A 26,847-nucleotide genomic window follows, 5' to 3' on the forward strand; every position below is an offset into this window, starting at 1 on the left:
AGTAATAAATGTTATTTGCAGTTAACAATTTTCTTTTTTCTTTATTACAATATTTATGGCAAGACTAGGTATATAAGCATTAATCATATTAAATACAAATGTATTATGCACTTTTTATAGTATTAAATTTTCAAAATGTCCCTGTTTTGCCTAATGCGTACCTACATACTATTTTAAACAAATAGATTTTTTAAATAAAATAAAACAAATATAGATAATGCAAAATTACGTTTAATATAATAGCATTTCGTTCCAATAGAGCACATCTTCCAATAAGGAATCGTACATACGAGTATAACCAGCGCATGCAATCTCCTAACATTCCACCAATTGTGTCACTCAACATGCCTTGGAAATTGCTAAAAGAGGATAACAGTATGGCTTCAATACTGTTACGTAAATGTGAAAAGCAATTTCGATAGTAGGCAACATGCTGGATCAACTCAGTTGCGATATAAAATTTCCGACGATTTATAGCTGTATGCTATTCAAACTCGCTAATAAGAGAGAAATCAATTAAACTCAACGAACTAGATTGTTCAAGTTTAAGTGAGCTCATTTAACTCAGTCCCGTAATTTTGAGAATAGAGTTAGTTGAGCAGATTTGATTACTTTTATCGAACGTTTACCAGCAAAAATGTATTGAGTCTTAGATGCTTGTCTTTTAATTTTGATGCATTAGGCTGTTGTGTTGCCTTAGATGTTCGTTAAAAACTAAAAAATATAAGGTCTGTTCGAAAATGGATTTCTTCATTTTAAAGTGATCAAATCAATATCTTTTTAAACAAATATACATGTAATATAATGTTAAATCCTATTGTAACACTTTGGCATTATTTATGATGATATAAGCAATACATACTCCATTTTAGAACAGGTCGCATCCCTTAGGGGTATTATAATCTTGCTCGTGATTCGCGTTCCATTTGTGTGATTTAATAATTCAAGATTTTTTTTCAGTCCGCGCGTTATTTTTCTTTTCGTGGTATTTCTATAAACAAAATCCGCCTGAAAATGACAAACACGTTACTAAGATCTTATTTACCCTAGATTGCCACTACGCACCACTTTACGCTTTTTTTACTGTGACAGATCTCTGCTCGTTTTACTCCTGTTTTGTTTACGTCCCGAAACCTTTAAATGTTTGTCTGCCAAAAGAAGCCCGCATTCTCGAGGGTTCTACTAATCTATCATTAATAATTTATTGTTTGTCATGTATAGATATCGCCTTAGGTATACTTGTTTTTTTTCTGAATGTTGTCATCATCTACATCATCATCATCATCATCATCGTCATCATCGTCATCATCATCATCATCATCATCATCATCATCATCATCATCATCATCATCATCATCATCATCATCTGATCAACCTAATAATAATTCTATCTAATCTCTTCAGCAGGCGGAAAAATGTGACAAACAGAAAAATTTACTCAACCCATTGTATTGTTAGCATGGATGGATATCAATTTCGTAACGTCGCATCGATTTAAAGATTACGTAGATATAATATCATTATAGACTGCCATTGTCAAGGCATTGTTACTTATCGCAGAGTACGAGGCTCAACAATTTCTTTGTCAGGGACGAACCTAAAGGTTGAAAGTTCCCCGGTGTTAAAAGAGTGCACTTGCTGGTGTATTGATGCATTTTAAAATGTAATTAATTTGATTGCACACTACACTTTTTAATTTTATTGCAGATTTTATGGGCATAAAAGCTGTTGTATGATAACGGAGCTATTACGATACCCTATAAACGATTATATTACCTATTACCTATCGACAAAATAACGAACATTTAAATAGGTTTTTATAGGAAGAATTATGGTCTTTAAAATTCAGCTATAATTTTATCTAAACTGCTGTTATTTGTTGTGTAATTTATTGTCTCATGTTGTGAATATTTTAATTTAAGGGTTGAACTCAAATCTATGTTTCGTAGAATGCTAAGAATTAAAACACAGTCGCTGTTAATAATCGACAATGAATTATATCACTTGCAAAGTGTAGAATCAAATCCTATTTAATTTGATTCTCATGTTATAATATACAAAATTGCAGAGTATTATATCCGCTTAATGAATAACGCTTGGTTTCAACGCAATCATTCATTTAATAATTAAGCGAACCAAACCAGTTTTCGTCGTTATTATATATGTACAAGCTTGGTTGGATCTTATGAATATAATTTAACAGCAACAATAGTATTTTTAATTACTTAAATTTTTTTGAATTGATAGTATTATCAGAATTAAAAAAACCATATGCTACATTTAGTCATATATCCATACTAGTATTGTAAAGCTGATAAGTTTGTTTGTTGGGCGGGCCGCTAGTTCTAATAATTATTGGTGAAGTAAATCGAAGTATTACTCAGTTAGTATGATGTTGCGGGTAGTTATTTTATTGAGTCACTGTACATTATTAAAACAAACTATCGAGTTCTGTAATTTATACCAATCCATGCATAAAAGCAAACTGCTGAAGCAACCTCGATTTTGTTTTATCTCAATGTGCAGCCAGGAAAACGCTATTACCATAATGTAGCCAGGACATACATATACATTTAATAGACATCGATAGGTGTAGAAGTGTACATTCTGAAAGTATTAAAATTTATTAGATTGATACTGAATCTAAAAAGTGATTAAGAATATGGATGTCTGTCTGTCTCTTTGTTCAAACATCACACAAAAACCGGTCAGATTACGATTGTACTTAAACTTTCTGGGAACTAAGTTGAAAGGTACTTATATCACAAAAAAGTATGTACATTAAAAAATTAATTTTGCGGTTCGATCCCTAGATGTACGATACCAACCGCAAATCTTATATATATAAAATTCTCGTGTCACAGTTTTCGTTGCCATACTCCTCCGAAACGGCTTGACCGATTTTGATGAAATTTGGTAAGCATATTGGGTAGGTCTGAGAATCGGCCAACATCTATTTTTTATCCCGATATTCCTACGGGATACGGACTTACGCGGGTGAAACCGCGGGGCGCAGCTAGTCTAATATATAAAATTCTCGTGTCACAGTTTTCGTTGCCATACTCCTCCGAAACGGCTTGACCGATTTTGATGAAATTTTTTGTGCTTATCCGGTATCTCTGAGAATCGGCCAACATCTATTTTTCATACCCCCAAATGATAAGAGTAAGGCAGAACAGCGTTTGCCGGGTGCAGCTAGTCTTATATATAAAATTCTCGTGTCACAATGTTAGTCTCTATACTCCTCCGAAACGGCTTGACCGATTCCTCTGAAATTTGGTAAGCATATTGGGCAGGTCTGAGAATCGGCTAACATCTATTTTTCATACCACTAAACGATAAGAGTAAGGCAGAACAGCGTTTAACGGGTGCAGCTAGTAATATATAAGTTTGTCGGACGTTGTATTACTATAAGGTCGGTCGGGCTAAGCGTATCATTCTTGCAATAGTTGTGTTTGTGTGTGTATATATCTTCATGGAAATTTCCTTTCAACGCGGATCAAATCACGGAACGAGAAATAGTTGATCAATTGATTAATAAATGTTTTATTGCAGAAAGGGAAACGTGTGAGATTGATCTGTAGGTTTTGAATATTTCTTGTACCATTTATTAGTTTTAACTATTGCTAGCCACTTGCTTAAAAATATACCTACATGATATAAAATAATGCTGGTTGTTTTTCTTTTGTTTTTGCTAAGCAATAACACACACGTAACCAAAACCACAGCTGTCAGGTCGCCTCAACCTGCCTCAACTCCACCGCCTTCGTATCACGTCTTTATGAATCGTTTCCTTTTTAACAATAGCCTACACAACCCTATAATATAAATGAATTTAGCCTGGCAATCATTAAAGTTAATGGACATTTATTAAGATACAAAAAAATATGTTTTCTCTTATAATGGGAAACCAAAACAAACTAAATATGAAATGATAATATTAGTGGTGTAATAATTACGTCGCCGTTACACAATTAAATATTGAAATAACCAGCTAACCAACTGATTCATCAAATAAGCTTTACAATGGCTCTCCGAATGAAAATGGTTGATTAAATTTAGTGTAATTAGAAGCTAACATTAAGTTTCATGTTATTAAATGCGGTAGGAGTGAATGTATAGGCAAATATATTGCAGATCGATATTATTTATTTGTGACACATTGCGCCCAGCTATCGGATTAGTGCCTATTAATACATCAATTTTATCTATTTAATTATACGATTAGTGATCCGGCTTCGAGAAACCTTTGAGTACTAGCTAATGCCTGGTTCGAATTGCCATTATGTGTGATTATCTTTATAATTTTTACATATTTCAAATAAGTAATAGATAGAACGAAATTAAACCCGGCATTTACACAACCGGACTTTTAAGTCATTCATGTTATAATTATCCTAACAGCTTTTAATAATAATTTCTAGACTGTTTTAATTGCATTAAAAGTGGAATATACGCGATACGAGTCAAAAGGGAAATTCAAACGTGTCTATGTTAATTCATTAATTACAGTACATATGGTGTAATTTGAATGCGAAGTTTTAAAAGGTTCTATTTCATTTAATTTCACATATTAATTACGCTACAATTTCCATATTCATTTTAATAAAACGCGTAGTTTCCCGCATCATTCGTGGCATTATAAAATGTCGGGTTTTGTCCGTAACCTCTGCACTTTCACATTGTGAATAACATAAAATGTTTTCACGGCATTTCTTTTTACACCTGCAAGCTTAATTACGATGTTTTCCGTACTCGGAGCTGTAATAAAGAGGTTTTTCAATGCGAGAAACGTCGCCAGAATGAGTCTGAAATAAATCGGGTTATTTTTAAGTAAACAAGTGTATGTTCACTGTACCTTCGTCTAAATATGTGCAGGTTCTTGTAATGTTGGATCAATAATTTACTTGTGAAGGCTACAAAACTAATTAGTATATAATATATGAAACTCAATACGAAAAACTTCGAATAAATTGTTATACTTTCAGGTGAATTTATTCATGATTTTTTTACAAATTCCCACGACGTTTTTAAAACGATATAATATTATTGAAATGCCACTTCTTTCAAATAAAACGAATGTTTGGTACCTTTATATTTAATGAAGATTGAATTGCTACAGGGACTGGCATCTCGCTCTGCTATAAGTTAGATCGAAATCACCACCTTGACCCACATTTATATTGGAAAGTTTGTGTTAATGACATATCCTATATTACTTTTCTGATCAACACTAAGAAACTGAAAAAAAAAATAATTGAATTAATATGGAACATCTCGAGCATTAAGGGAAAGTCTCTTGAAAGTTTAATGCGAATTCAAATAACGTAATTAACAAATAGAAAAATGTAAATAATTTAAAGTTTGATACAATTTTCAATTAAAACATTGTAGTAGATAGTCACTTCAAATATCTCGAACATCTGGACTTAATGCAAGAGGTTGTTGACATACGGAGTGGTACTTCGAACAAGAAGCAGGTGTGTACAAGTTAGACTGTGATTTTGGTCTCTCCTACATTGGCCAAACAAAAAGAAGCATTGGTAGCCGACTGAAGGAACACATTGCGGATATCAAGCATAGGCGTCACAAGAAGTCTGCGGTATGTGAACACACTCTGGACAACAACCACTTCCTACGATTCGACCAACCACAAATCCTCGCCAGAGAAAATAGATTTTTTCCAAGACTTGTACGTGAGGCTATTGAAATTAAAAAACATCCAAATTTCAATAGAGAAGATGGTTTACAACTTTCTAACACCTGGGATCCTGTTATTAAGAACTTAAAACCCCATGTCAGACATACCAAAAGACCAGAAGACACTATCAGCCAATACTGCCAACATCCAGAAAAATACTCCACATACCAACTGCGGAGAAATAGGTGGAGGTAGTTCACAAACAACAATTTTTGTATGACCTTCAAGACATATAACATCTCAGTCTCCCCGTGACCACGCTCGCTGTAAAGTGTTCGAAACGTCGGGTTAATAATATAATGAATAAATCGCGTTTAAAATCCGTTGAAAAGTTTTTAATTTTCTACTTCGAAGTTATTTCATATTCAATAGTTGTATACTTTTGATGTTATTTGATTAAGTGACGCTGTCTTCAAATAAAGTCTCTTGTGTTTGATTTTTTATGTCTAGCTAGTAGACTGTACGGAGTCGAACAAATGATGAAGAACATAATAGCTTGTATGTTAAATACAGAGCATGTTAGATATTTTTGTGCAGAATTTATTCGATATTCCATAGCTTTATCAAAATAAACACTATTCGTCTAGACTCGAGTACTCGTGCAAAGTTAGGTCATTCCTTAAAAGTCTGTGCCAATGCTCTAGCAGTTATTAATCAAGTTGACAAGCTTCAATTAACGCGCTCCGTTTGGCTTTCGTTTTATACAATTTTATACATGTAGCTTATAGAACGAGTAGTAGGTACATAGCGAAATTTCAATGGTATCCATATTGATGCACCGAGCTCGATGGGATCACGGCGTGCTAAAAACAAATGAAAAATAAACTAGTGGCAGTTTTATAGGAATCTTTTTCAGTCGCATCGTGTATGCGAACGGATAGACCTAACGCAAACATTTTGTTTATGCAGCTGTGTTTTTCGTCGCGTGGGTATCTTGTGCATACTTATAAACATATGTTTTGTTGGTATACATAACGTGCTCTTCATTTGAAGTAGAAAACCTTTTAAAAGGACTCTTTTAGCCAGTATTTTTTTGTGGCAACGTTATCCTATTGGAAATGATTACTCATTTTGTTTAGTTCTTACAATGTGGATTAAAAGTAAACATTAATGTCTCCTTAAAGATTTGTTCAGTGGGCGGAAATAAAATAAAGCATATATTTAAGCCTAAAGTATATTATATTCAGCTGCGAGTAACGTTGGTGCCTAGAGCATTATTGAAACCGTCGTCGTATTGCAAATCCGTTTCGTGAAGCGTTCTCTGTAACGGCTTACTGAGTTCGTCGAGCATTTATTCTCCAATACTATCGAATGCTTTAAAGAAATGTAAGAATGAAAATATGTATTTTTAACATAAAAACTTATCACCACGGTAAAGGAATTAGGAATCGCCGTACGCCTTTCAACAGTTTTAGCATTAGCGTCTGTATTGAAATCTTCATTTGGTTTTACTTGAGATTTTGGAAGAGGAAAAAGAGGAGAAGAAATATGTAGATATTTTTGTTTCATTACATGTGACTCATTTTTATTTTTGGTATCAGTTTCATCCAGAACTTTGGATTAAATTTATTCACATATAAGATCCGTGAACCGCGTTTCAGACGTACTTTCCTCAAGTGTTTTTAAGTCTTATTTATCCAGAGCTTTCTATTTTTAAACGAATTGCTTTACCTACTTATGGCATTGTTTTTCTCCGATATTATGCTTCTAATTTATTATTTATGTATAGTTTTAAATACAAATAACAAATAATAAAGCTGCGTGACTTTTATATCGTGTTAACGGATTGTTAGCCGACAGCCGAGCACGTGACACATGACACGTACGCTGACACGAAGTGGGGTCGCGAATGAAAAATAATGGATTTCGATATATCCATATTACGACAGCTAGTACACTGCCTTTCATCTATTTTTAGATAAACTGAAGCTTATATTGTACGACATTTATTAATGGTGAACACGAAAATGTCTTCTATATTGAATGAATATTTATTCACGGCAGTTCAAGTTTCAAATTACTGTTTTCCTCATCCTTCTAATGTTACGTAAAGATGTTAAATGTACGTTGCATTATAAATGTGGTTACTTTATTTCTTTATCACTTTCTTTACCGTGTACTGTCTATTTTCTTCAATTATAATAGAGTGTGAATAAAAATGAGTGGATGGAACCCTGTTACGTATCGAAATTGATTTCTTTCATTTTATAGATATATTTTTTGTTCGGTAATAAAATGTGCTTAATAAGATAATTTTTAGACATTACTCATATAAGTACATCTTACTTTTGTGAGCTTTTCAGCCTCACATAAATTACGAATAATCTCTGATGTTTTATTTCTTTATTTATTACTAGCTGTGACCCGCGGTTGAAACCGCGTAAGTCCGTATCCCGTAGGAATATCGGTATAAAAAGTGCCTATGTTTTATTTCAGTTGTCCAGCTATCTACGAAGCAAAATAGTATTATTATTCACCAATAGATGTCAGGAAAAAAAAAACACGAATAAAACACGAATATGGCATTTTCTAAAAAAAAATCCTAGCTAGATCGATTTATCGCCCCCGAAACCCCCTGTATACTAAATTTCATGAAAATCGTTGGAGCCGATTCCGAGATCCCAATTATATATATATATAACGGATGAAGGGTGGCACGTGTTAACTGATGAAGGTGCACGTGGCTGTTTTTAAGACGAGTGTTGCCAGCATTGCTGACGTCCCGACTTCCTTGAGCATTGCTATCGTCGATACTGAGTGATGTAGTAGAAAGAAAACACTTGTGAATAATTATTCCAATTTATTTTGTTCTTCAAGAGCTCCGCTCGCTACAACAGCTCGAGTCGAAGTGTTTTTGAACCGGCGCGCGCTCGGCTTTTTATAACAAAATTGAACGTATTATTTGTTTGAATAAAAATATCAATTCTCGCAACTTACTAAAATTTATAAACAAAACGCTTTAAGAAATTTAAGATGATTACAAAAAGTAAATCAGTTAGTTTTTTTTTTTAAAGTTACCGACAAATATTAAAGAATAATAATCGGTGTTCTTAATTTGAGAATAAACATTTTTTTAAAGTTACCGTCAAATATTAAAGAATAATAATCTGTGTTCTTAATTTGAGAATAAACATTGCTAAACATTATTTTGAACCTTATTGCAATCAATGAATCAGGTTTGTTTTAGAAGATGCGTGACTACGTTGTTTGAAGTGCGGTTGCACGCCGACATATATATATATATATATATATATATATATATACAAGAATTGCTCGTTTAAAGGTATAAGATTATTGTACCATAGTATATAATATAACCATACACATAATAATATTAAAAGCGGACACCGCATTAGCCGAGATCCTACCTCTACATATCGCCTAGCGGGGTGATTTACCACTGACCATCAGGCGAACCACCTGTTCGGTTACCCGCACTGACATAATAAAATCACAATTCGTTATTGTATATTCAACATTCCACATATAGATATCCTTCAATGCATTCTATTGCGGGGATGTTGTGAAATACTCTTGATACGGACTTGTGAATTATCCATGTCTTGCTTTGAAACAATGTGTATACAACAAATCATATTATTTGTTCGCTGGTTATAACTTATGAACCAGGAGCTACACTGAGATTGTGTTGTTCATTCTGCGGTTGGCTTGGAAATTATAGTTCTGCTTTGTGTCTGCAGTATGTTGTATTCAATATTCAATTTAAACGCTAACTTCATATTAAAGAGAATTTCTCAGTTGTGAACGTTATTGCAGATTTCGAAATAACAACGTATCTGGTCTATACATTCTGTTCCATAGATCTTTATTATTAAAAAAAAACAAGATTAATAGAAATAGTTTCAGAGAATTAAAGGTTTTTTCATACTGTTGAAAGATATAAATTTCCACATTTTGCCCCATCATTAGTACAGCTAAAGGAATGTTTAATTTTTAGTTTTATAGCATTGAAATGCTTTATAATTGAGAAATTTTTAAAGAATAGAAAAAAATTTAGGTGTCCCATAACTGGGGTGCACATAAAACCGAAAGAGTAGAAGAAATTCCATTGCTGAGACTGGATCACGGGTGGCTTAAAGGATAGGCGTTGCTAAGGTTTGGCAAAAAGACGGGGGTTCGAGACGGCGATCCCGCCTGGTGTATTTTTTTCTATTCTTTAAAAAATTCTCATTAAAAAAATGTTTATCTTAACATTCTAAAATAAGCTATATGTATATCGTCGAATAGTAGATTAGTGAAATCTATCTATCATGTTAATTAAAGAAATATTCCTTAGATTTTTTTTTTTTATGTCACAGTCGGCAATGGAGCTAGTGGGACGCCTGATGGTAAGCGCCACCACCGCCCATGAACAATTGTAGAGGCATAAGGTCCATTGCAGACCCTACGCCTCTACAAATGGATTGCCGACTTTAAATTGGAAAGGGAATAAGAAAGGATTTTTGAGAGGAATAAAGGACAGAAAGGACAGGACTAGGAAGGGATAGGAAAAGGATATGGGCCTCCGGCTCCCCCACTCACCGAACGAAACACAGCAATATGCTATTTCACGCCGGTCTTCTGTGGGGGTGTGGTACTTCCCCGGTGCGAGCTGGCCCAATTCGTGCCGAAGCGTGCTCGACTACCACATACAAATAGTATACTTACGGCAAAGTTAAAAAAATAAAGATTGAGATACTTAGTTTAAAATTTAGTCTTAATTTCTAGAACGATGATTTTTTACTTTTATATTCATTAAAACTTCCCTGAAGCTTGAACGCAAGCTGTGAAAAGTTTGCCTCAGGTTGCTCTTCTCATTTCCTAGTTAATCTTTAGCCGGTACTAAAGAAGTTTAAAGTTTTATGATGATGATGTATTTTTCAAAACTGAACACATAATCATTATGTAGGTATATTTACGAGTATATTGGATTATATCCATTTTCGTATAACTAATCAGAATCCCCCATTTTAGATTGTTTATAATAGAAACTATGATGCAACAAGCTTTAAAAGTTAGTATAATTACTCAAAGTCATTATTTGATTGTAAAATATGTGATAACACGTGTCTAAAAACATTGTTCTTTATTCATTGAGGAGACGATAAAAATAGGAAAAAACGATTTATAGAGTCCAACTATAGATTAAACGGACGCGGAGTTATACAATAAATTACGTTTCCTATATATTAAATAGCACAATGACATTCTAATTTATTTCAATGGTCGCATTTTATTTTAAAAATACAGGAAGACATGGCCATGCTATAATAATAGCCTCGTAAATGTTTCTGTTAAAATAATAAAACCAAAAAAATTAAGTTGTACACGACAATTCAAAAATTCGCAGCATTCTTTGTTAGAAAATCTCGAAACTTTATGTTTATTTATAATTTATAACACGGCCAAGAAGTGGGATAATGAAAATAAACGGAGTAACTGTGAGCGCACGCAATAATTTGCTCTGTAACATTTTTCTTTTTTAGTGTTGATAAATTGTTGCTTTGTGGTTTATAATAATAAATTTAAAACAACAGATAATCTATCATCGTATATCGTTGTAAACTATTTATTTATCTTCAATTATTTATGTGGTTTCCATACTTACATTAAGTTTTTAAAACATGCTTCATTATTAGATTTCAGTTCCATAGATACGTATAGAACAGAAATCTAGCATTTGTTGGTAGAGACTTTTCTTACCTACACCTATACGTTTGTATCATAACAATGTTAATATATTAGCGACTCTAAAATAAGCATCGAAATGCGTTTTGTAAATGGAAACACCGATAAATTATATGCTCCCTTTAGCAATAGTGTTTAACGTAAACAAAAATACACAGGAGGAAACTGTAAAACCGGCCGACGGTCATTTACCACGCCTGGATTGTTAAGATGTTGCACGTGTTTAGTATTTTAGCTTTGCGGTCTTCGAATTTATTGGGAATGATGCTGGCTTATAAGAAATTCTACGTAAAATTCAAAATACTCCGTCCTTGCGCGCTTTCGTTGAGCTAAAACGACTTAGATTCATTAAAAAAGGATAAGACGAGAGTTTTAAGAAAGATAGGTCAAAAAATATATATTTTCAGTGAATTCATTAACTTCCAGTGTTTTTATTATGTAGGTACATTAATCTTTTTCTTCGTTTCTTTGTATCAAGTGGATTTGATTCTCGGAAAAAATAATTCAGATACATAAAGCCAAATATTAGACGTATTAACCTTTTTGATAAATTTATTTTAAAAGAAACAGAGTAAGCATTAGATATTATAATAACCGAAAACTTAACTCTTCTATGTTTTTTTCTGTTTTATTGGTAATTACTTTATAATGTCTTGCTCATAAAGTTTAATTGGCGTTATTTTAAATCATTGTACGTCAAAGTAACAGCTTTCGAGAGATTTGAATTGGTCGGAATTAACGTCTGAAGAACTAGATTTCACATTTTCTATTTCTTGGTATGGATAGTATTATATACTAGAACTGCAATCAGTTTAACTTTGTGTTTTTGTAAAAACAGGATTCAAAACGAGTTACGTTTACGGTAGTTTATATGTAAAGTAGGTTATCATTTAAGTGTCTCGATTATTAGGTGCTTGTATTCAGACATAACATATTTTTTAGCTCATAATGTCAGTTGCGACCTTAATGTTCCAAAAACTTTACGCTTATCATTCATTTGTGCTCCACATTGCGTACGTAAATATGTTATACATTAAATATACTTTCGATTTGTTGCCAAGTTTCCGAGCGATTTGTCTCACTGACGCTTTATCAACTCAATACCATGGGGATTACAGTGGAAAGATGTGATTTATATACTGGCATACTACTTACTATCGTGCTATTGTTTTGTGCAACAATTTAATTAGAAGCAAACATTTAGATGTTGGTGGATGATATTTGAAATATTTTTTTTATTTGACTGGTTGTAATGCCGGTTTCTCAAATTCTCACGAATACACAAACCCACAAAATTTTTGGGTAAAATGCAAGTCTTTTTTTTTTCTCCATGATCTTACACAGTGCGAATGTGTGCACGGAAACAAGTGACCTGCGTAATGCTCGCATTTTTTCGAGTTTATAATAAATATTTCCTTAACATTATATCACACATAATATCTTAGGTACTATGATGGTGATGTTATGAAACACATGGTACATTATGTTTACAATTTATTATACCTTTACGTCAACGTATCAATTATGGAGGCGGATTTTTGTGAAACTTTTCATGTAGAAAATGGACTGTTGAATATTTATTCTTGACAATTTACATTGTATTTGGAACTAATGATTATTTAATTATGGTACAATATCTTGAACACAAATGTATTGTGCTTTCAAGTACAAGTTTATACGGTATGAATGTAAAAATGTATTATTTCAGTTCTGTAGTGGAAGCAACGGACGTACAGCTGAACATGCGCGTAGGCATCCACACCGGCCGGGTGCTCTGCGGCGTGCTCGGTCTACGGAAGTGGCAGTATGACGTGTGGTCCAATGACGTCACGCTCGCTAATAACATGGAGGCTGGTGGTGAACCGGGGTTGGTGTGCATTTGATATAAATAACTGCTTCGCCCTCTATATAAATAGAGGCTTTGATTGTCGGTAGTAGTAGTGTGGGTTATTCATAACCAAACCGTGTTTTTTCAAAGGTCGCCTGTTTTAACACGTGGAAAATAAACCAGTATAATAGTCCATTAAGAGGATATTATTCGCGTCTCAGACACTTTTATTGCATTAATACATAAATCTGATTTATTATAGTGTCTGTCAAAATAACAAGACCTTGAATACAATTACGGAAAAAAATGTTTTCCTAATTTAGCTTTCGGTACAAATGTAAACACAACCATATCAAACATGATATAAAACTGTTTTCATAATAATATATCTTATTTTATAAAAAAAAGATGTAATTGCGGTTTTATAAGTAAATTATTAAACATCACTTTTTACTGCCTATCTTAATGTAATTCAATAATACGGTGATCTGTTTGTGTAATTTTCAGACGAGTGCACATAACGCAAGCGACACTGGAGTGTCTGGGAGGCGCCTACGAAGTGGAGCCGGGGCACGGCGCTAGTCGCAACGCGTATCTGAGGGACCACTCTATTCAGACCTATTTCATCATACCACCTCCTAGGCGAAGAAAGGTATATTGTGATTGATATACTTCTAAAAAATTATTTGTTAAAAAAAAATTACATAACATAGTTACATACGCTGCTTTGAATCCCACACTAACAGTTTTATAATGAAAACTTATTAATGATATGTATTAAAGTTCTAATATACTACGAAATAGCAAACATTTTTTGATCCAAAAAAAATTATGTAAGCTTTTTGATAATTTCAATCGTAATTTTGCTTATTTTCCCCCTGTTAATAAATTACCGAATAGGCATTAGTATAATAAATAGTTGCAATCAATTTTTTAATAGACAAAAGTCGCATATTTTATACTAGTTTAAACCACAGCTGTCCTAATTTATTAATGCCGACCCGAAACTGTGACTTACGTAAAGTACCTAGTATAATGATTGTTTGGGGGCTTTTACTCTTTTTAAATATTAATCAAAAAGGGAACCCCGTTTGTAAATAATTAATATGGAAATTAGTGTCCCGTGAGAAACAAATGATCCAATTAAATATACCATTACTTGTAATTGGTACATAAGTAAATTTTACTTAGTTTTTTTTAATTTATATGTACGTCAAACATTTTGATAAATGAATATAATTATCTTGTATTTACAGATGTGCCTTACAGCCGGTATGGGTCTGAGTTCGGGGTCCCGACGAAAGCTCTCCTTCAAAAACGTTTCAAATGTGGTCGTGCAATTATTGCATTCGATCAAATTTAACGTTGATGTGCCATTTTCCAATATGGCCGCCTCCCCGCAAGAGCTCAAAGCGAACGCCGCTAGGAAGGTATTTGACATTAAATTTACAACTACCCACATATTTTTTAATCTAAGAAATATATTTATGATACGTATTTTATGCACTGTGGCGTCTTTCAAACTCGTCTTGCACTTTATATGGACACGTCTAAATATTACAAGACCGTGTCGGCGGCTTGAGTTTACGATGTTTTCTATTTAAGTGATACTTCTTTTGACAAACTTTTAAGGTAAGTATTATCTATTTATTTACCCTATTACGTACATTATATTATTTAGTATTATATTGTTCATTAGCAGCTTATTAATTATAGCAAAAGAAGATCCAAGCATTAATTCTTTTTATAAAATAATTTATGGGCCCATTTTGTTCCTAAAATTTCCAAATTGATTGGTACTATAAAATTCGAGTTGAAATAACTGTGATATAGTAGGCGCCATAATACAAAATATAGCAACGAATAATAAGCTTTCGGTGTATTGTTGTACGTGTCAAATTGGTGTGCACTTGCGTTTGTATGTCTAGCTTGGCGCCTGCGATGTTCATAGAGTAGCGAGTGGGACTTTATGGAAATCATACTATATTGAGGCCATACTTAAACCGTAGAGTTATCGTTGCCCCCATAACACAATTATCATTGTCAGTTGATATTTTTTTTATCTTTTTTCGAAAAACGAATATTTTTTTAAAGTGTCCCATATTTTGATGGATTAATTTATTGATTTTATGTATTTGAAATAAACTGTTATTCAATCTGTCCTAAACACAAAATTTTTTAATGCTGTAATGACACATATGTATGTTTATAAAAAAGCGCATATTATATTCCTGTAATTGAGGTGCAACGTGCAGAAATTGTAAGCTCAGAAATATAGGTTCTTGCATCGTTTTGATGGGTGTAATTAAGAAATAGGTTTTGCAACATTTATATATATCTACTATGAGTTTTCGCCAGAATGGTTGTCTTTGTCCCATTTGTCCCAATGTCGATATATTGTGACATACAGAATTGTATACGGAAATAATACAAAAAATGAGGCAGAAATTTTAAGCGATATAAAGAAACTAGGTTTTAAATCCCAGTAAGTTTAAAATTAAAAACGAGTAGTCTATAGATCGTTCTAAAACAATGACAGTCGAAGATTTTGGTAATGCAGTTATTTAAGAGACTAAGTGCCAATCTACGAAAACAGAAAGCATATTACGAAAAAGAGTTTTCTGTCAGCTTTAGTGTCATGATTACCTCCTATTAATAAGCAGGTTTGTTAGTGATAATGTTGTTAGTAGATCAGGTTCTCAATGAGCAAATTTAACTTCCACGTCGCTACACGACACTTTAATTACCAGCAGAGCATTAAAGCATAATAGCATAGTACAATAGGAGTAATAGGATGAACCGGCTGTCGCCGGTTTTAATGTACGCGTAAGCCGCCAGCGCCGAGTTCATACGCACATTTCACGCAGTCCACGCGCCGTGTTTGATGATGAAAATATAAAACGTATTTAATTTACAGCCAATTTATGAATTGGACAAAAATTTTATTATATTACGTTGTTAAAAACCTAGTGGTGTCATAACACGCGCATAAATAATATTTAATTGAAACTAAAAGGTTAACTAAACTTACTAGTAAAAGTAAAACAAGGCTCCGCTCGGCCAACCTACTATTCTCATTGTACTATGATAAGATCCTATCACTATGAGTAGGAAGCGTGCAGATTACATATTGTTATTATTCCAAAACTTGACAGTCGATGAGTGTAGGACTATGTCAGTGCCTTGGGGATTCGAGGGGTCATAGACAGTCATAGACATTATCGAAGTAACACGGATCGGTGAGACGAGTGCGAAGGCCGGGTGTAGAAGTGAGCGGTGCGTGTTGGCGACAGGTGCTGGACCTGCAGCGCGCGCTGCACGCGGAGCCGGGCTCGGCGGAGGCGCTGCGGCTGGCGGCGCTCAAGGAGGACGTGAGCGCGCTGCGCACCCCCGCCGCCCCCGCCGCCCCCGCCCCCGCCACCGCCACACCCGCCACCGCCCCGCACAACCACACGTTCGACGCGGTCATGCAACACCACGCCCTACGCACACATGCAACGGTCCACACACGTTCACTTGCCTAACATCGCGAAGCAACGCGCAATTCGACTGACATTTTATATCATTGAGCTAAAATAACGCTGTCATTTTTGTACAATGGAAGCGAATTGTGCTTGCTTCACGCATTTTTTTGCACTTGACGCTATTTTTTGATAAAAACTAATAGAATGTATGTAGACGCGAAGTAGATTGTCAGGTTCTTAGGGAAAAGTAAGCACTTTACGATTTGAGTAATGTGCTTAGGTTTCCTAATAGGTGACATCACGTAATGACTCAATCTTAGTGTGTAAGGCAATTAGTGTGAAACAGAATTTTTAAACACATATATCGCTATTTTCTGTGTTTTTTCTTTGGCTTCTCAAACGCAAAAGTGTATTGAATATATCTACCTGCATTTTTTGCAAATAAATAATCTCGCTTAAAAATATTTCAGTAGTTTGATTTTTGGGTGGATTTTCGAATAACGTGTGGTGCTGCTTTTTTTATAAATCTGAAATACGCTCTGAGCTTCTATTTATATGATATTTTCTGAGGTATTATATCGCTTATCTGGTTTTAATTCGGAAAATACGTGAATCAAAAGCAGAAGTTCTTTTTTTTTTCAATGCTATCTTATTTGCACACAATAATATGTTCCCTGTAATGTGACATCAAACGGTTTCCATTCGACATTTTAGTTGCTGGTTTGTTTGAGCTTTCGCTATTCCGAAATAAGTTGCAATCCATGGCAGAATCTTTCGACCTCTACCCTGGCTCGTGTTTTTTGATAAATATCTAAGTGTATCATCGTATTTAATAAATTGATAGCGTCGTACACCAGCAACTAACATGAGACGTCTGCTCGTTGTTTTTCAGATATTCCGACCCTGGACATTAGTTCCACAACAAATACCCGCAGAAACAGTAAGCGCAGACAAAAAGTGTTGTTCATGTGTATTATTGTTTTCCACCGTACACTGGGTGACACGAGCTATTTCCCTCTTAACTTTATAGGCCAATGTGTCCACCTCACGAATGAAATCTTTCGCGCCTAATGTTTCCTTAAAACAAACGAATAGGCGACTGAGCTGCAGAAGAACGCGAGCACTCGAAACCATTTATCACTGTGTCTAATTGCGACTTATTTTCTATTGAGTTGTGAATCTACATATTTTTAAATAATTAAGTTGTTTTATTGGTATTGTTTGAAAATAAAGTCGAACGCACAAAACTGTGTTTCACTCGCTGCCCTGATTGGCCAACACTAGCACGGCATGGCATGTTCCCTACTGCATGGAGTTCATTTATAAATAGTTTTTATTACTAACTACTGTTTTAAATTTGTACTAACTGATATCATTAAAATTGACTCAGAGTAAAGTATAAATTTAACTTGTTTTTTTAATTATAAAACAACTTTAATGTCCACTATTCAAATGAACTTTATGTCTATAAAGTTTATTATTATATTACATTATCTTTTTAAATTTCCATATTTTTTTATAAAAGTGAACTGTAACTGTTTATGTTCCTTTTGAACGTAGCTATATATTGATGTTGACTATGTTGTCTATCTTCTTTTATTCTTAATTCTCATAATGAACGCTGCTTTGGAAATCCGGATTATTCGTTTCTAAGGTCAGTCTTTTATGTCAAAAGAGCATGGGTGGAGTCGGCATGCCGTGGTCCTTATGTGTACCCCGGTTCGCATCCCACGTGTTGTGATAGCGTGAAACGAGAGACAATATCACGTCAGCCGTTTGAACGGGCGTTTGTTTTAACAGAATAAAGTGACGGAGAAATTTAAGCGGCCGTTGAAAAAGCGTCATTCGTCTGTGTACCACCAGCCCACGAACCGCGTGAACAAGTACCTGGCGCAGGCGATCGACGCGCGCAGCGTGCACCGGGAGAAGGCCACACACGTGCACCTGCTGACCCTCTGCTTTAAGGACGCCGATAAGGAAGCACAAGTAAAATCATGTTTTGTGTCTAATTTTCCTTATCCGTTTTTTCTCATTTTTCAATTTGTATGTAAATGATTTTTTCGTATATTTAAGGTTACAGAAATAAGACATTTATACATTGCAGTACATAGAACAATTTTTTTTGACTTTCTGCTTATAAGCGATATGAAAGTGTAGTAAGTACAAAAACGTACCTTGATAGCATAAAAATAAAACTTAAAATATTTCCAGTATCGTGCATCAACAGACGGAGGGTGGGCGGGATCACTTAGCGCAGCATTGGGCGCTTTGGTTGCAGCTGGAGCGCTGCAAGCGGCTATTTTGCCACGTACATTAATTCTTCTTATTCTCTTCGTGATTGCCTTCGTGTGGTCTGCAGCGGTTCTAGTGCTAACTCTAGCTGCGAGGTTGCGGCTCATACCGTGCGATGTTTCTAGACCTTTCGCTCTGAGGAACGCTATTACAACGTTTACTATCGTTCTGGGATATGCTGTTGGGCAAGCTAATGTGGTAAGTTATATTGTAAATGCTTTATTTTCTTTTAGTACCCCATATTTCTCTCATATATAGTTAACTAGTATGCAATTGATGTAATTCATACCTGTTTCACAGTCCTGTTTTCATTATTACTAGCCCTTTTTCGAACTTATTAGGACCACCACTCACCAGGACTAACATAATATTAACGTAGGAACACTTATTTATTTTATCTAATTATGTTTTGCAAAACATTCCAGCTATCATGCCAAGCTATAAACGTGTGTGGGAATCTCACGGAACACACAATAACAATGGAAGCGCTACGATCATCCCGCGAGCTCACATCTCTGTGGAGCAGTCCGGACATTCACAGGATGTGCCCAGTACCACTATACATAACCCTCGGGTGTTGCCTCAGTATGCTAACGGTTGCTGTGTTCTTGCGGCTGCCGATTCTGGTGAAGGGAATATTGCTGGCTGTCATGACAACCGGCTATGTGGCTGTTATCTTGATATACCATAAGTACCTGTTCGACTGCTATGATCTTATGACCGAGTGAGTACGTTTTGGATTCTTTGAAGTTCGATTGGTACTGTATATTAAGGGAGTAAAAGAAGCGTAAAATATATTTAAAGGATGAAAAATATATTCAAAATCACAGTATTTTATATTTTTTTATTTGCGTTTTGTTGTATACTAACTGCGCGACGCGATTTTACCCACGTAAGTCCGTATTCTAGTTATCCAGCTATCTACCTTCGAAATTTCATTGCAATCGGTTGAGAAGTTTTTGTGTGAAAGAGTAATAAACATTCACACATCCTCATCCTCACAAACTTTCGCATTTATAATATTAGTAGGATATAACATACTTGGATAAAAGTGTATTATGAATACATGTAATGTTTTCAAGCAATTCTTTTCTGTATAACTGTCTATGTATCACTCATGTCAGAATACATAAATACAAATAAACGACAAGAAAAAAATGATTAAACGTGTAACGCAATGCCGTTTAAACTTTAAAAATTAACCCTTACAGATACTTTAAAGAGGAAAAGTTTTTTTGTTTGTTTGTACCTTAAAGGCTCTGAAACTACTGGTCCAATTTTGAAATTTCTTTCACCAAAAGAAAGCTACATTATTCCCGAGTGCTATAGGATTTCCGCCCCGGAAAGATACCACGGGCGAAGCCAGGGCGAACAGCTATTAGCCTATTAACCGCTGAAACAAAATTGTCATTTCCCGTTACAGCAACGAAGGGCTAGTGAGTTCAGCGTACGTATGGAGCGCGTGGACGGTGGCGCTCGCGCTGGCCGTGCTGCTACACGCGCGCCAGACGGAGTGGACGGCGAGGCTGGACTTCCTGTGGCAGTTGCAAGCTCGCGATGAGAAGCGGGACATGGACGCTTTACAAGTATTGTTTATTGCAAACTTACCATACTTTAGTCGGTGAACAGTATATGAGGATTATTAATCCATTTTCTGAGCAAAAATACAAACAACCGACCGTATAAAATAACTCGTAATGCTAAACCTCAAAACTCATGCGCTTCAACAAAATACGTAAAAAACGATTCGTTTTTTAATTTCTTAGAAGATTATTTTGTTGCCATGTTTTTATAAAAAGAAGTAATCAAATATACAATATACAAAATTTCCTGCTTTCAGGGTTTTCTATTTGTGGTATGCTTTTATTAGTTTGGTTTATATAGTTTCATTTTCACATAGAAGAAGAGGTTCTTTTTGTCAGATTTTTAGGCGAATTACTGAATTGACCTTAAATGTGTGTTGCAGGCATCTAATAGAAGAATATTGTTCAATCTTCTCCCCGCGCATGTGGCGACGCATTTTCTGGACAATCAGTTCAGGACCAATATGGTAATTTGGACGACAAAACATTTAAAGCAACAAAACGCTTCAGCATATAATTATAAAAAGAAATTTCAATATCAGCTGCATTGCTTTACAGGCTATTTTGTATGGAGTTTGGAATAATAAATGTCGCTAAGCGGAAAGCATGATAATACCAATCACAAACATTAACACATAACACGGTATCTGCCATTCATTCATTCGTTAACTTCGCAAACACATCACATTCACCGTTCATCGAATCAAAACGCTTTGTGTGTCGCACTTTGCACATTATGAAAATGGGTCAAGTGACAGTTTAAAAGAAGTATTATCCACTAAACAAATCAAAATGAAAATCAGATTAAGAAAAAATACTATATAGTATGATTATAATAGACACTTAATATGCCATTGATGCACAGATTCAGTTAGATTAGTTTTGGTTCCAATTCATGCTTTTAACGCTTGTACAAATAGCACAGCGTCGTTGCAAAACCAAAACTAATCTACAGACCCCGCAATAACTTCCTCGCATATCTATTAAAAAATAATGGCCGGTTTCGGAATTTTTCAATTTAATTTCAATATGTTTGCTTTTCACTGAAAACATATGTCAAAAACAGTCAAATAGGCTTTATGGAATATCATGTCACTGGCATCGTGTCCATATATGAGCAACGTTGGTCACTAACCATCGTCTGCTCCGTTGCTTCTCTTGTATTCTACAAAAAGAAACCGGCTCCGAATCTTCCAAAATTATTTGAAATTATTGTGGGGTCACGTGCAAAAACGGCTAGTCTGTCATTGGCCCTGACTGCACGGCTTTCTCCGCAATGCTGACACAAGAAGCGCGGTTGGCAGGACCTCTACCATCAATCGTACCACCGCGTGGGCGTGGTGTTTGCGTCCATCACCAACTACCACGAGTTCTACATGGAGCTGGACGGCAACAACCAGGGTATGGAGTGTTTGCGGCTGCTCAACGAGATTATAGCTGATTTTGATGAGGTGCGTTGTGAAGATTTGAATTTTTTATTTTATGCAATTAACTTTCTCCATCAGCCTATTCATATATTTTACAATTATTTAGTACCTTATTTATTTACATTTACAGTAGACTGTAATAAAATGGGTCAAACTGACATTGCGAGAAAAGCTAACACAGTATATCAGATATTTATAAAGTAACATGAAACTAAATAAATCCTAATTTGTAATTTCAGCTTTTGGGTGAAGATCGATTCAGTGCCATAGATAAAATCAAAACAGTGGGATCCACTTACATGGCAGCTGTTGGTCTCATTCCGGACAAGAAAATGACAGATGATGCTAGCACGAAGAAACATATGGCGACGCTCGTCGAATTTGTATTCGCTATGAGAGATAAACTTAAGGATATTAATGACAATTCATATAACAATTTTATGCTTCGAGTTGGTAAGGATACCTATTATATAAAAAAAATAATAATTTTTGCCTGGAATATACTTCAATCTTCTTTTTTTACAGGTATCAATGTGGGGCCAGTGGTAGCTGGTGTGATCGGTGCTAGAAAGCCCCAATATGACATTTGGGGCAACACAGTAAACGTCGCTTCTCGCATGGACTCCACGGGTCTTCCTAATCACACGCAAGTTACGGAGGAAGTTTTCCAAGTGCTCAAAGATTTGCCGTATCAGTTCGTGTGTAGAGGAAAAGTCAAAGTGAAGGGCAAGGGTGAAATGACAACGTATTTTTTAACAGACAGAGCTCCATCGAACAGCAATAATCATCACATACCAAATAGTCAGCCACAGAATCCTCCCACTGCGTATGGAGGTGTGGCAACGCCGCTTGCCATGTTGCAGAACTCAGCGAGGAGAGCCGCGGCCCCACCGTCCCGTTTGCCCCCACTTCGAGAAACGTCGGTAGCGGGTGAAAGTGAACCATTGCTCCCATCAAATGGACATCAAAATGGAAATCACAAAGGAAGCAAAGGTCGAAGAAATAAAGAAGTAGAGGAAACGCCTCCTCCACCTCCGCCGCATGGCATTAATGGCAACCCAAGGTGGCCCCCGCCCAGAGCGTTAGTACCTCCTTGGCCCAGACCCCAAGAACCGAGGCCGCCCGTGGCACATAAAAGAAGAGCCCCGGCCAGATTGCCGAGACCTCGGTCGAGTGAAAGTCTGCCATTGGCAAGAAGTCCAAGGGTACATTCTTCAGCTGACGAATTAAGCTCTCTGACTCGATCTCCAAGTCTTAGCTCTTCTGATGAAAGCTACTCGCGTACCACAGATGCATCTCCTTCACCCCCAAGAGCAAATCAGTGGCAACCGCCTCGACCGCAACAGATTGACGTCAATCCAAACCCAACGTATGATTTTCCTCAATTGAGAAAACATTCTCCTCGCGTTATATATGACTTTTATGTTAAATACGGACTTAATAAAAAACCTTCGCTCGATGACAAACTTCTAGAAGGAAGTATTAATCTGCATAAAGAAGAGGAAAAATTGCAAAGAAGTATATTAAACATGCATCAACCGTCTGCCAAGAGAGACAGTTGTAGTCAAACGGATAAAAAGGATGTTCCACATAGATTCACGCAAAGAACCAGTTCGTTTTCGAGTTCAGGAAGTCGACCGAATAATCTGAAACATTTAAACCATGACAGCAGAGAAGTTTTTACGAAACGCAGTCCTTCGGATATTGCGTGTGTTCCACCTTTCGAAAGGGAGATCCAAAGATTACTTGATGACAAAAATCTTGTATTGGTAAATTCTCCCAAGTCGGAACGAAAGGAACTGAAGTTGGATTTAAGGTACAGTAAAATATTCAAAATATTTTTTAATCTTAAAATTAAAATTTTAATTGGACTGTAATTTCTAAATGTTTTATCTTGTTTCATAATTTTATGAGGGCGTGTAGAGATATAATGAGAATATTATGTATGAGAACTGCCTCAAAATATAATGCACAAAAAGTTTAAAATGTGGCTTATCGATAAACGTTTCTATTCACGAAACGAATTCCTTAGATGGTAATATAGAAGATAATAATTATTGTAATAGTAATTGTAAAACGCATAAATTGATTAAAAAAGTAATGTTTAAAATAAACATTTAAAATAACATTGACATTGTTTAAACTGTAGTCAAATTACCTACCATATAAAATTTTTATACTAATTTACTGGTAAATTGCGGATACTGTCATATAAATGTTATAAAACTTTGTAGCCTTAATATGTCCAGATATTTCAGTAATTAATGTCAGGACATTTCATTTCATTAAAGGAATTAATAATTGAAATCATTTTTTAAATTTTATATAAGCGTATAATAAGTTGACCCTATTCCTCAACAGGGCAGCAAACGCTTGCGTGGAAGCGGTGCGCGCAAGCAATAACAACAGCAGTCCGTTGCACGCAGTCGGTCTCGCCGCGATCACTCAACTGGCCCGTGCCTCACCCCCACAACCCGCGCCTGTACCCCCACATGCCGCGCATGTACCACATGCTGCACATGGAGCACATGTTCCACACGCCGCACATGCCGCACCACCCGCCGTGCCCTCGCCGCGCACTGACTTCCCAGGCGTGTTGCCAACAGACGTCGTCGTGGATCTGCCGTCGCCTGCACATTCTAAACATAGTGCCAAGTGAGTACCATAACTTAATCTACACTAATATTATAAAGAGGAAAACTTTGTTTGTTTGGTTGTAATGAATAGGCTCCAAAACTACTGGACCGATTTTAAAAATTCTTTCACCATTCGAAAGCTACATTATCCACGAGTAACATAGACTATATATGTATCATGGGCGAAGCCGGGGCGAACAGCTAGTCTTGTATATTTGTTCTTTGTAAAAGTGTAATTGTCCATAATACAGTTACTAAGTATTTTATTTGTTGTGAAATTCTTTCATATTTTCACAAGTTTTATAGTTTATTTTACTTTGAAAAAAAAAGAGTGATTATATAAAACAGAAATATATGTTGTGTTGCTTTTTAACTATATTGAGCAGATATTTTATTTGATTATAAGAATGATGAACTTGGAACTGAAAATATTATTATGTACAGCCCACAGCCAATCAGGAAGGAACCTCTAAATACCAAAGAAAAGCATGAAAACCCTGAAAGACTTCATAACCGGGTAAGAACTGTGAACCATCTTACAACTACATATTGCATCCCTATTTCAGATCCAAGTGTATTAACTTATCTATTTTCAAAGCAGGTTGCCACTTCTAATCATAGAGAAATGGGTCATTACGGGGAGAGCCAATCGGAATGGAGTTCCTCCTGCTCAGAGGGCGAGGGCGAAGGCGACGGCTGCCAGCCGGAGAGCACTGGCTACACCACCGACGACCCAGCGTTAGAAAACGTCTCCATGTTGAACGAAGCCGGGCTCACCGATGCGGAGGCGGCCCTCAGCGACGTCAACTCCTGCTACTTCGACCGAGACGATGACGTGTCCTCTAGAGCCTCCTCCCGTCTGCTGGACTCTGAAGCGCTGGTGTCGCTCGAGTCGCTCAGCGCCATCTACGACTCGGACGAGCCGGCGCACCGCTACCTGGCCAACATCCGCACGGTCAGCGAGTGCATCACCAGGAACTTCGGCCAGCCCGCGCACGTCACGGACGGCGAGAGTGACGTGTGATGAGGACACGCCTTATCTTACCTGTGATTCTCTTCCGTTCCTGCGTCCCGCAGGCGACCGCGTTACCCAGCTCTCTAATCGAAATCTAATACTCAAAATTATTTGTACGATTATGTCTATTGATTGTGGACTAGGATACGCTCGAATGTATGCTTCGATCCGTCGATCACGAGCTCTCCCCGTTAAAGATGTGCCTGATTATTTAAATCTGTGTATTTTATGTGTAAATTGTTAATATGTACCTATTAATATTACACTGTATGATATTATGTACTCGGTACGGCCCGTGCCATTCGATGGCACCGCCAGTCATCCGTGAGCGTGATGATGTGTGCGATGATCTCTACAATTACAAGGTGCTCTGACTTAGAATTATTTATTGTACGACTTGTGATAAAGGCTAAGGTGTTCGGAACTGAGCGACCAATATCTGTACGTCAGTGTCGTGTGTGAGGGCTGGCCCCCGTTCTGTGCGATCTTTTAGCGTCACCTTACTCGTATATTGTTCGCGAATCTGATACGATTACCACTATTAGATAGACTAGATATTCTATAAGTATTACTGCATTTCATTATGTATTTAGTGTAATGTTACCATAAAAATAATAAAAATAGTTTCCTTCAAAATTACTGTCCTTATTTTTCAACGTCACCGGTATTTCAAATGTTGTTATCGTTCTTCTTTTAATTCTAGTCACCGTTTTCCCAATATTTCTGCGCCATAATGTTGCATCACAATTTATATTTCATTATTTTCCTTAGTAGAGGTTTTGCTTTATTAATTCTACTATTTTTATTGAATAAGTTACAAACTTACAAATCCAAAGTACAATTAAACTCGGTATAAAATATTATTTGTTGTAAAGTATTCTCAGTAGTAGTTCTGAAATAATATAAGAATTAGTCAATGGTTTCGTGTCAATTTCATGTCGTATTCGATTTCTGATAGTTTAATATAATATAGTTGTTAGTGGTCTAAAATGTCATAAACAGAGATCTACGTTTATTCTCGTGGCGAAATTTAGAGCTTGTACTTACTTGATAATGGCAATGAGTCATGGCGAGTTTATTGGTTTGTTTAATTTCTTGTATATCTGTGGTTATGTGGAAACACTATGTTCATTGTTTTTGTAGCGAACTGCAAGTAAAATCCATAAGATATACAGACATATATGGTTTAGTCATCAACTTGTACATTTATCTT

General features: G+C 35.7%; 1 protein-coding gene across 4 annotated transcripts in view; it reads left to right on the forward strand.

Annotated features, from left to right (window-relative positions):
* The window catches only part of LOC119834784 (Ca(2+)/calmodulin-responsive adenylate cyclase), a 72,849-nt gene extending 46,603 nt beyond the window's left edge, over window positions 1-26,246 (forward strand). Inside the window, exons 8-22 of one of the 4 annotated variants that reach the window (XM_038359278.1) lie at window positions 13,098-13,256; window positions 13,725-13,869; window positions 14,474-14,647; window positions 16,511-16,717; window positions 18,482-18,667; window positions 18,893-19,171; window positions 19,399-19,697; window positions 20,397-20,559; window positions 20,940-21,023; window positions 21,861-22,007; window positions 22,223-22,436; window positions 22,509-23,799; window positions 24,345-24,638; window positions 25,064-25,136; window positions 25,221-26,246. In XM_038359278.1, coding sequence (XP_038215206.1) covers window positions 13,098-13,256; window positions 13,725-13,869; window positions 14,474-14,647; window positions 16,511-16,717; window positions 18,482-18,667; window positions 18,893-19,171; window positions 19,399-19,697; window positions 20,397-20,559; window positions 20,940-21,023; window positions 21,861-22,007; window positions 22,223-22,436; window positions 22,509-23,799; window positions 24,345-24,638; window positions 25,064-25,136; window positions 25,221-25,643 — 4,138 coding nt within the window. In that variant the 3' untranslated portion in view covers window positions 25,644-26,246. Of the gene's footprint in view, window positions 1-13,097; window positions 13,257-13,724; window positions 13,870-14,473; window positions 14,648-16,510; window positions 16,718-17,573; window positions 17,622-18,481; window positions 18,668-18,892; window positions 19,172-19,398; window positions 19,698-20,396; window positions 20,560-20,939; window positions 21,024-21,860; window positions 22,008-22,222; window positions 22,437-22,508; window positions 23,800-24,344; window positions 24,639-25,063; window positions 25,137-25,220 lie in introns of all 4 variants that reach the window. The other 3 variants (XM_038359279.1, XM_038359280.1, XM_038359281.1) reach the window with 3 other exon arrangements.
* The last annotated feature ends 601 nt before the right edge of the window (window positions 26,247-26,847 follow it).

This window comes from Zerene cesonia, chromosome 20 (assembly GCF_012273895.1).
Source record: "Zerene cesonia ecotype Mississippi chromosome 20, Zerene_cesonia_1.1, whole genome shotgun sequence".
NCBI classification, from domain to species: domain Eukaryota; kingdom Metazoa; phylum Arthropoda; class Insecta; order Lepidoptera; family Pieridae; genus Zerene; species Zerene cesonia.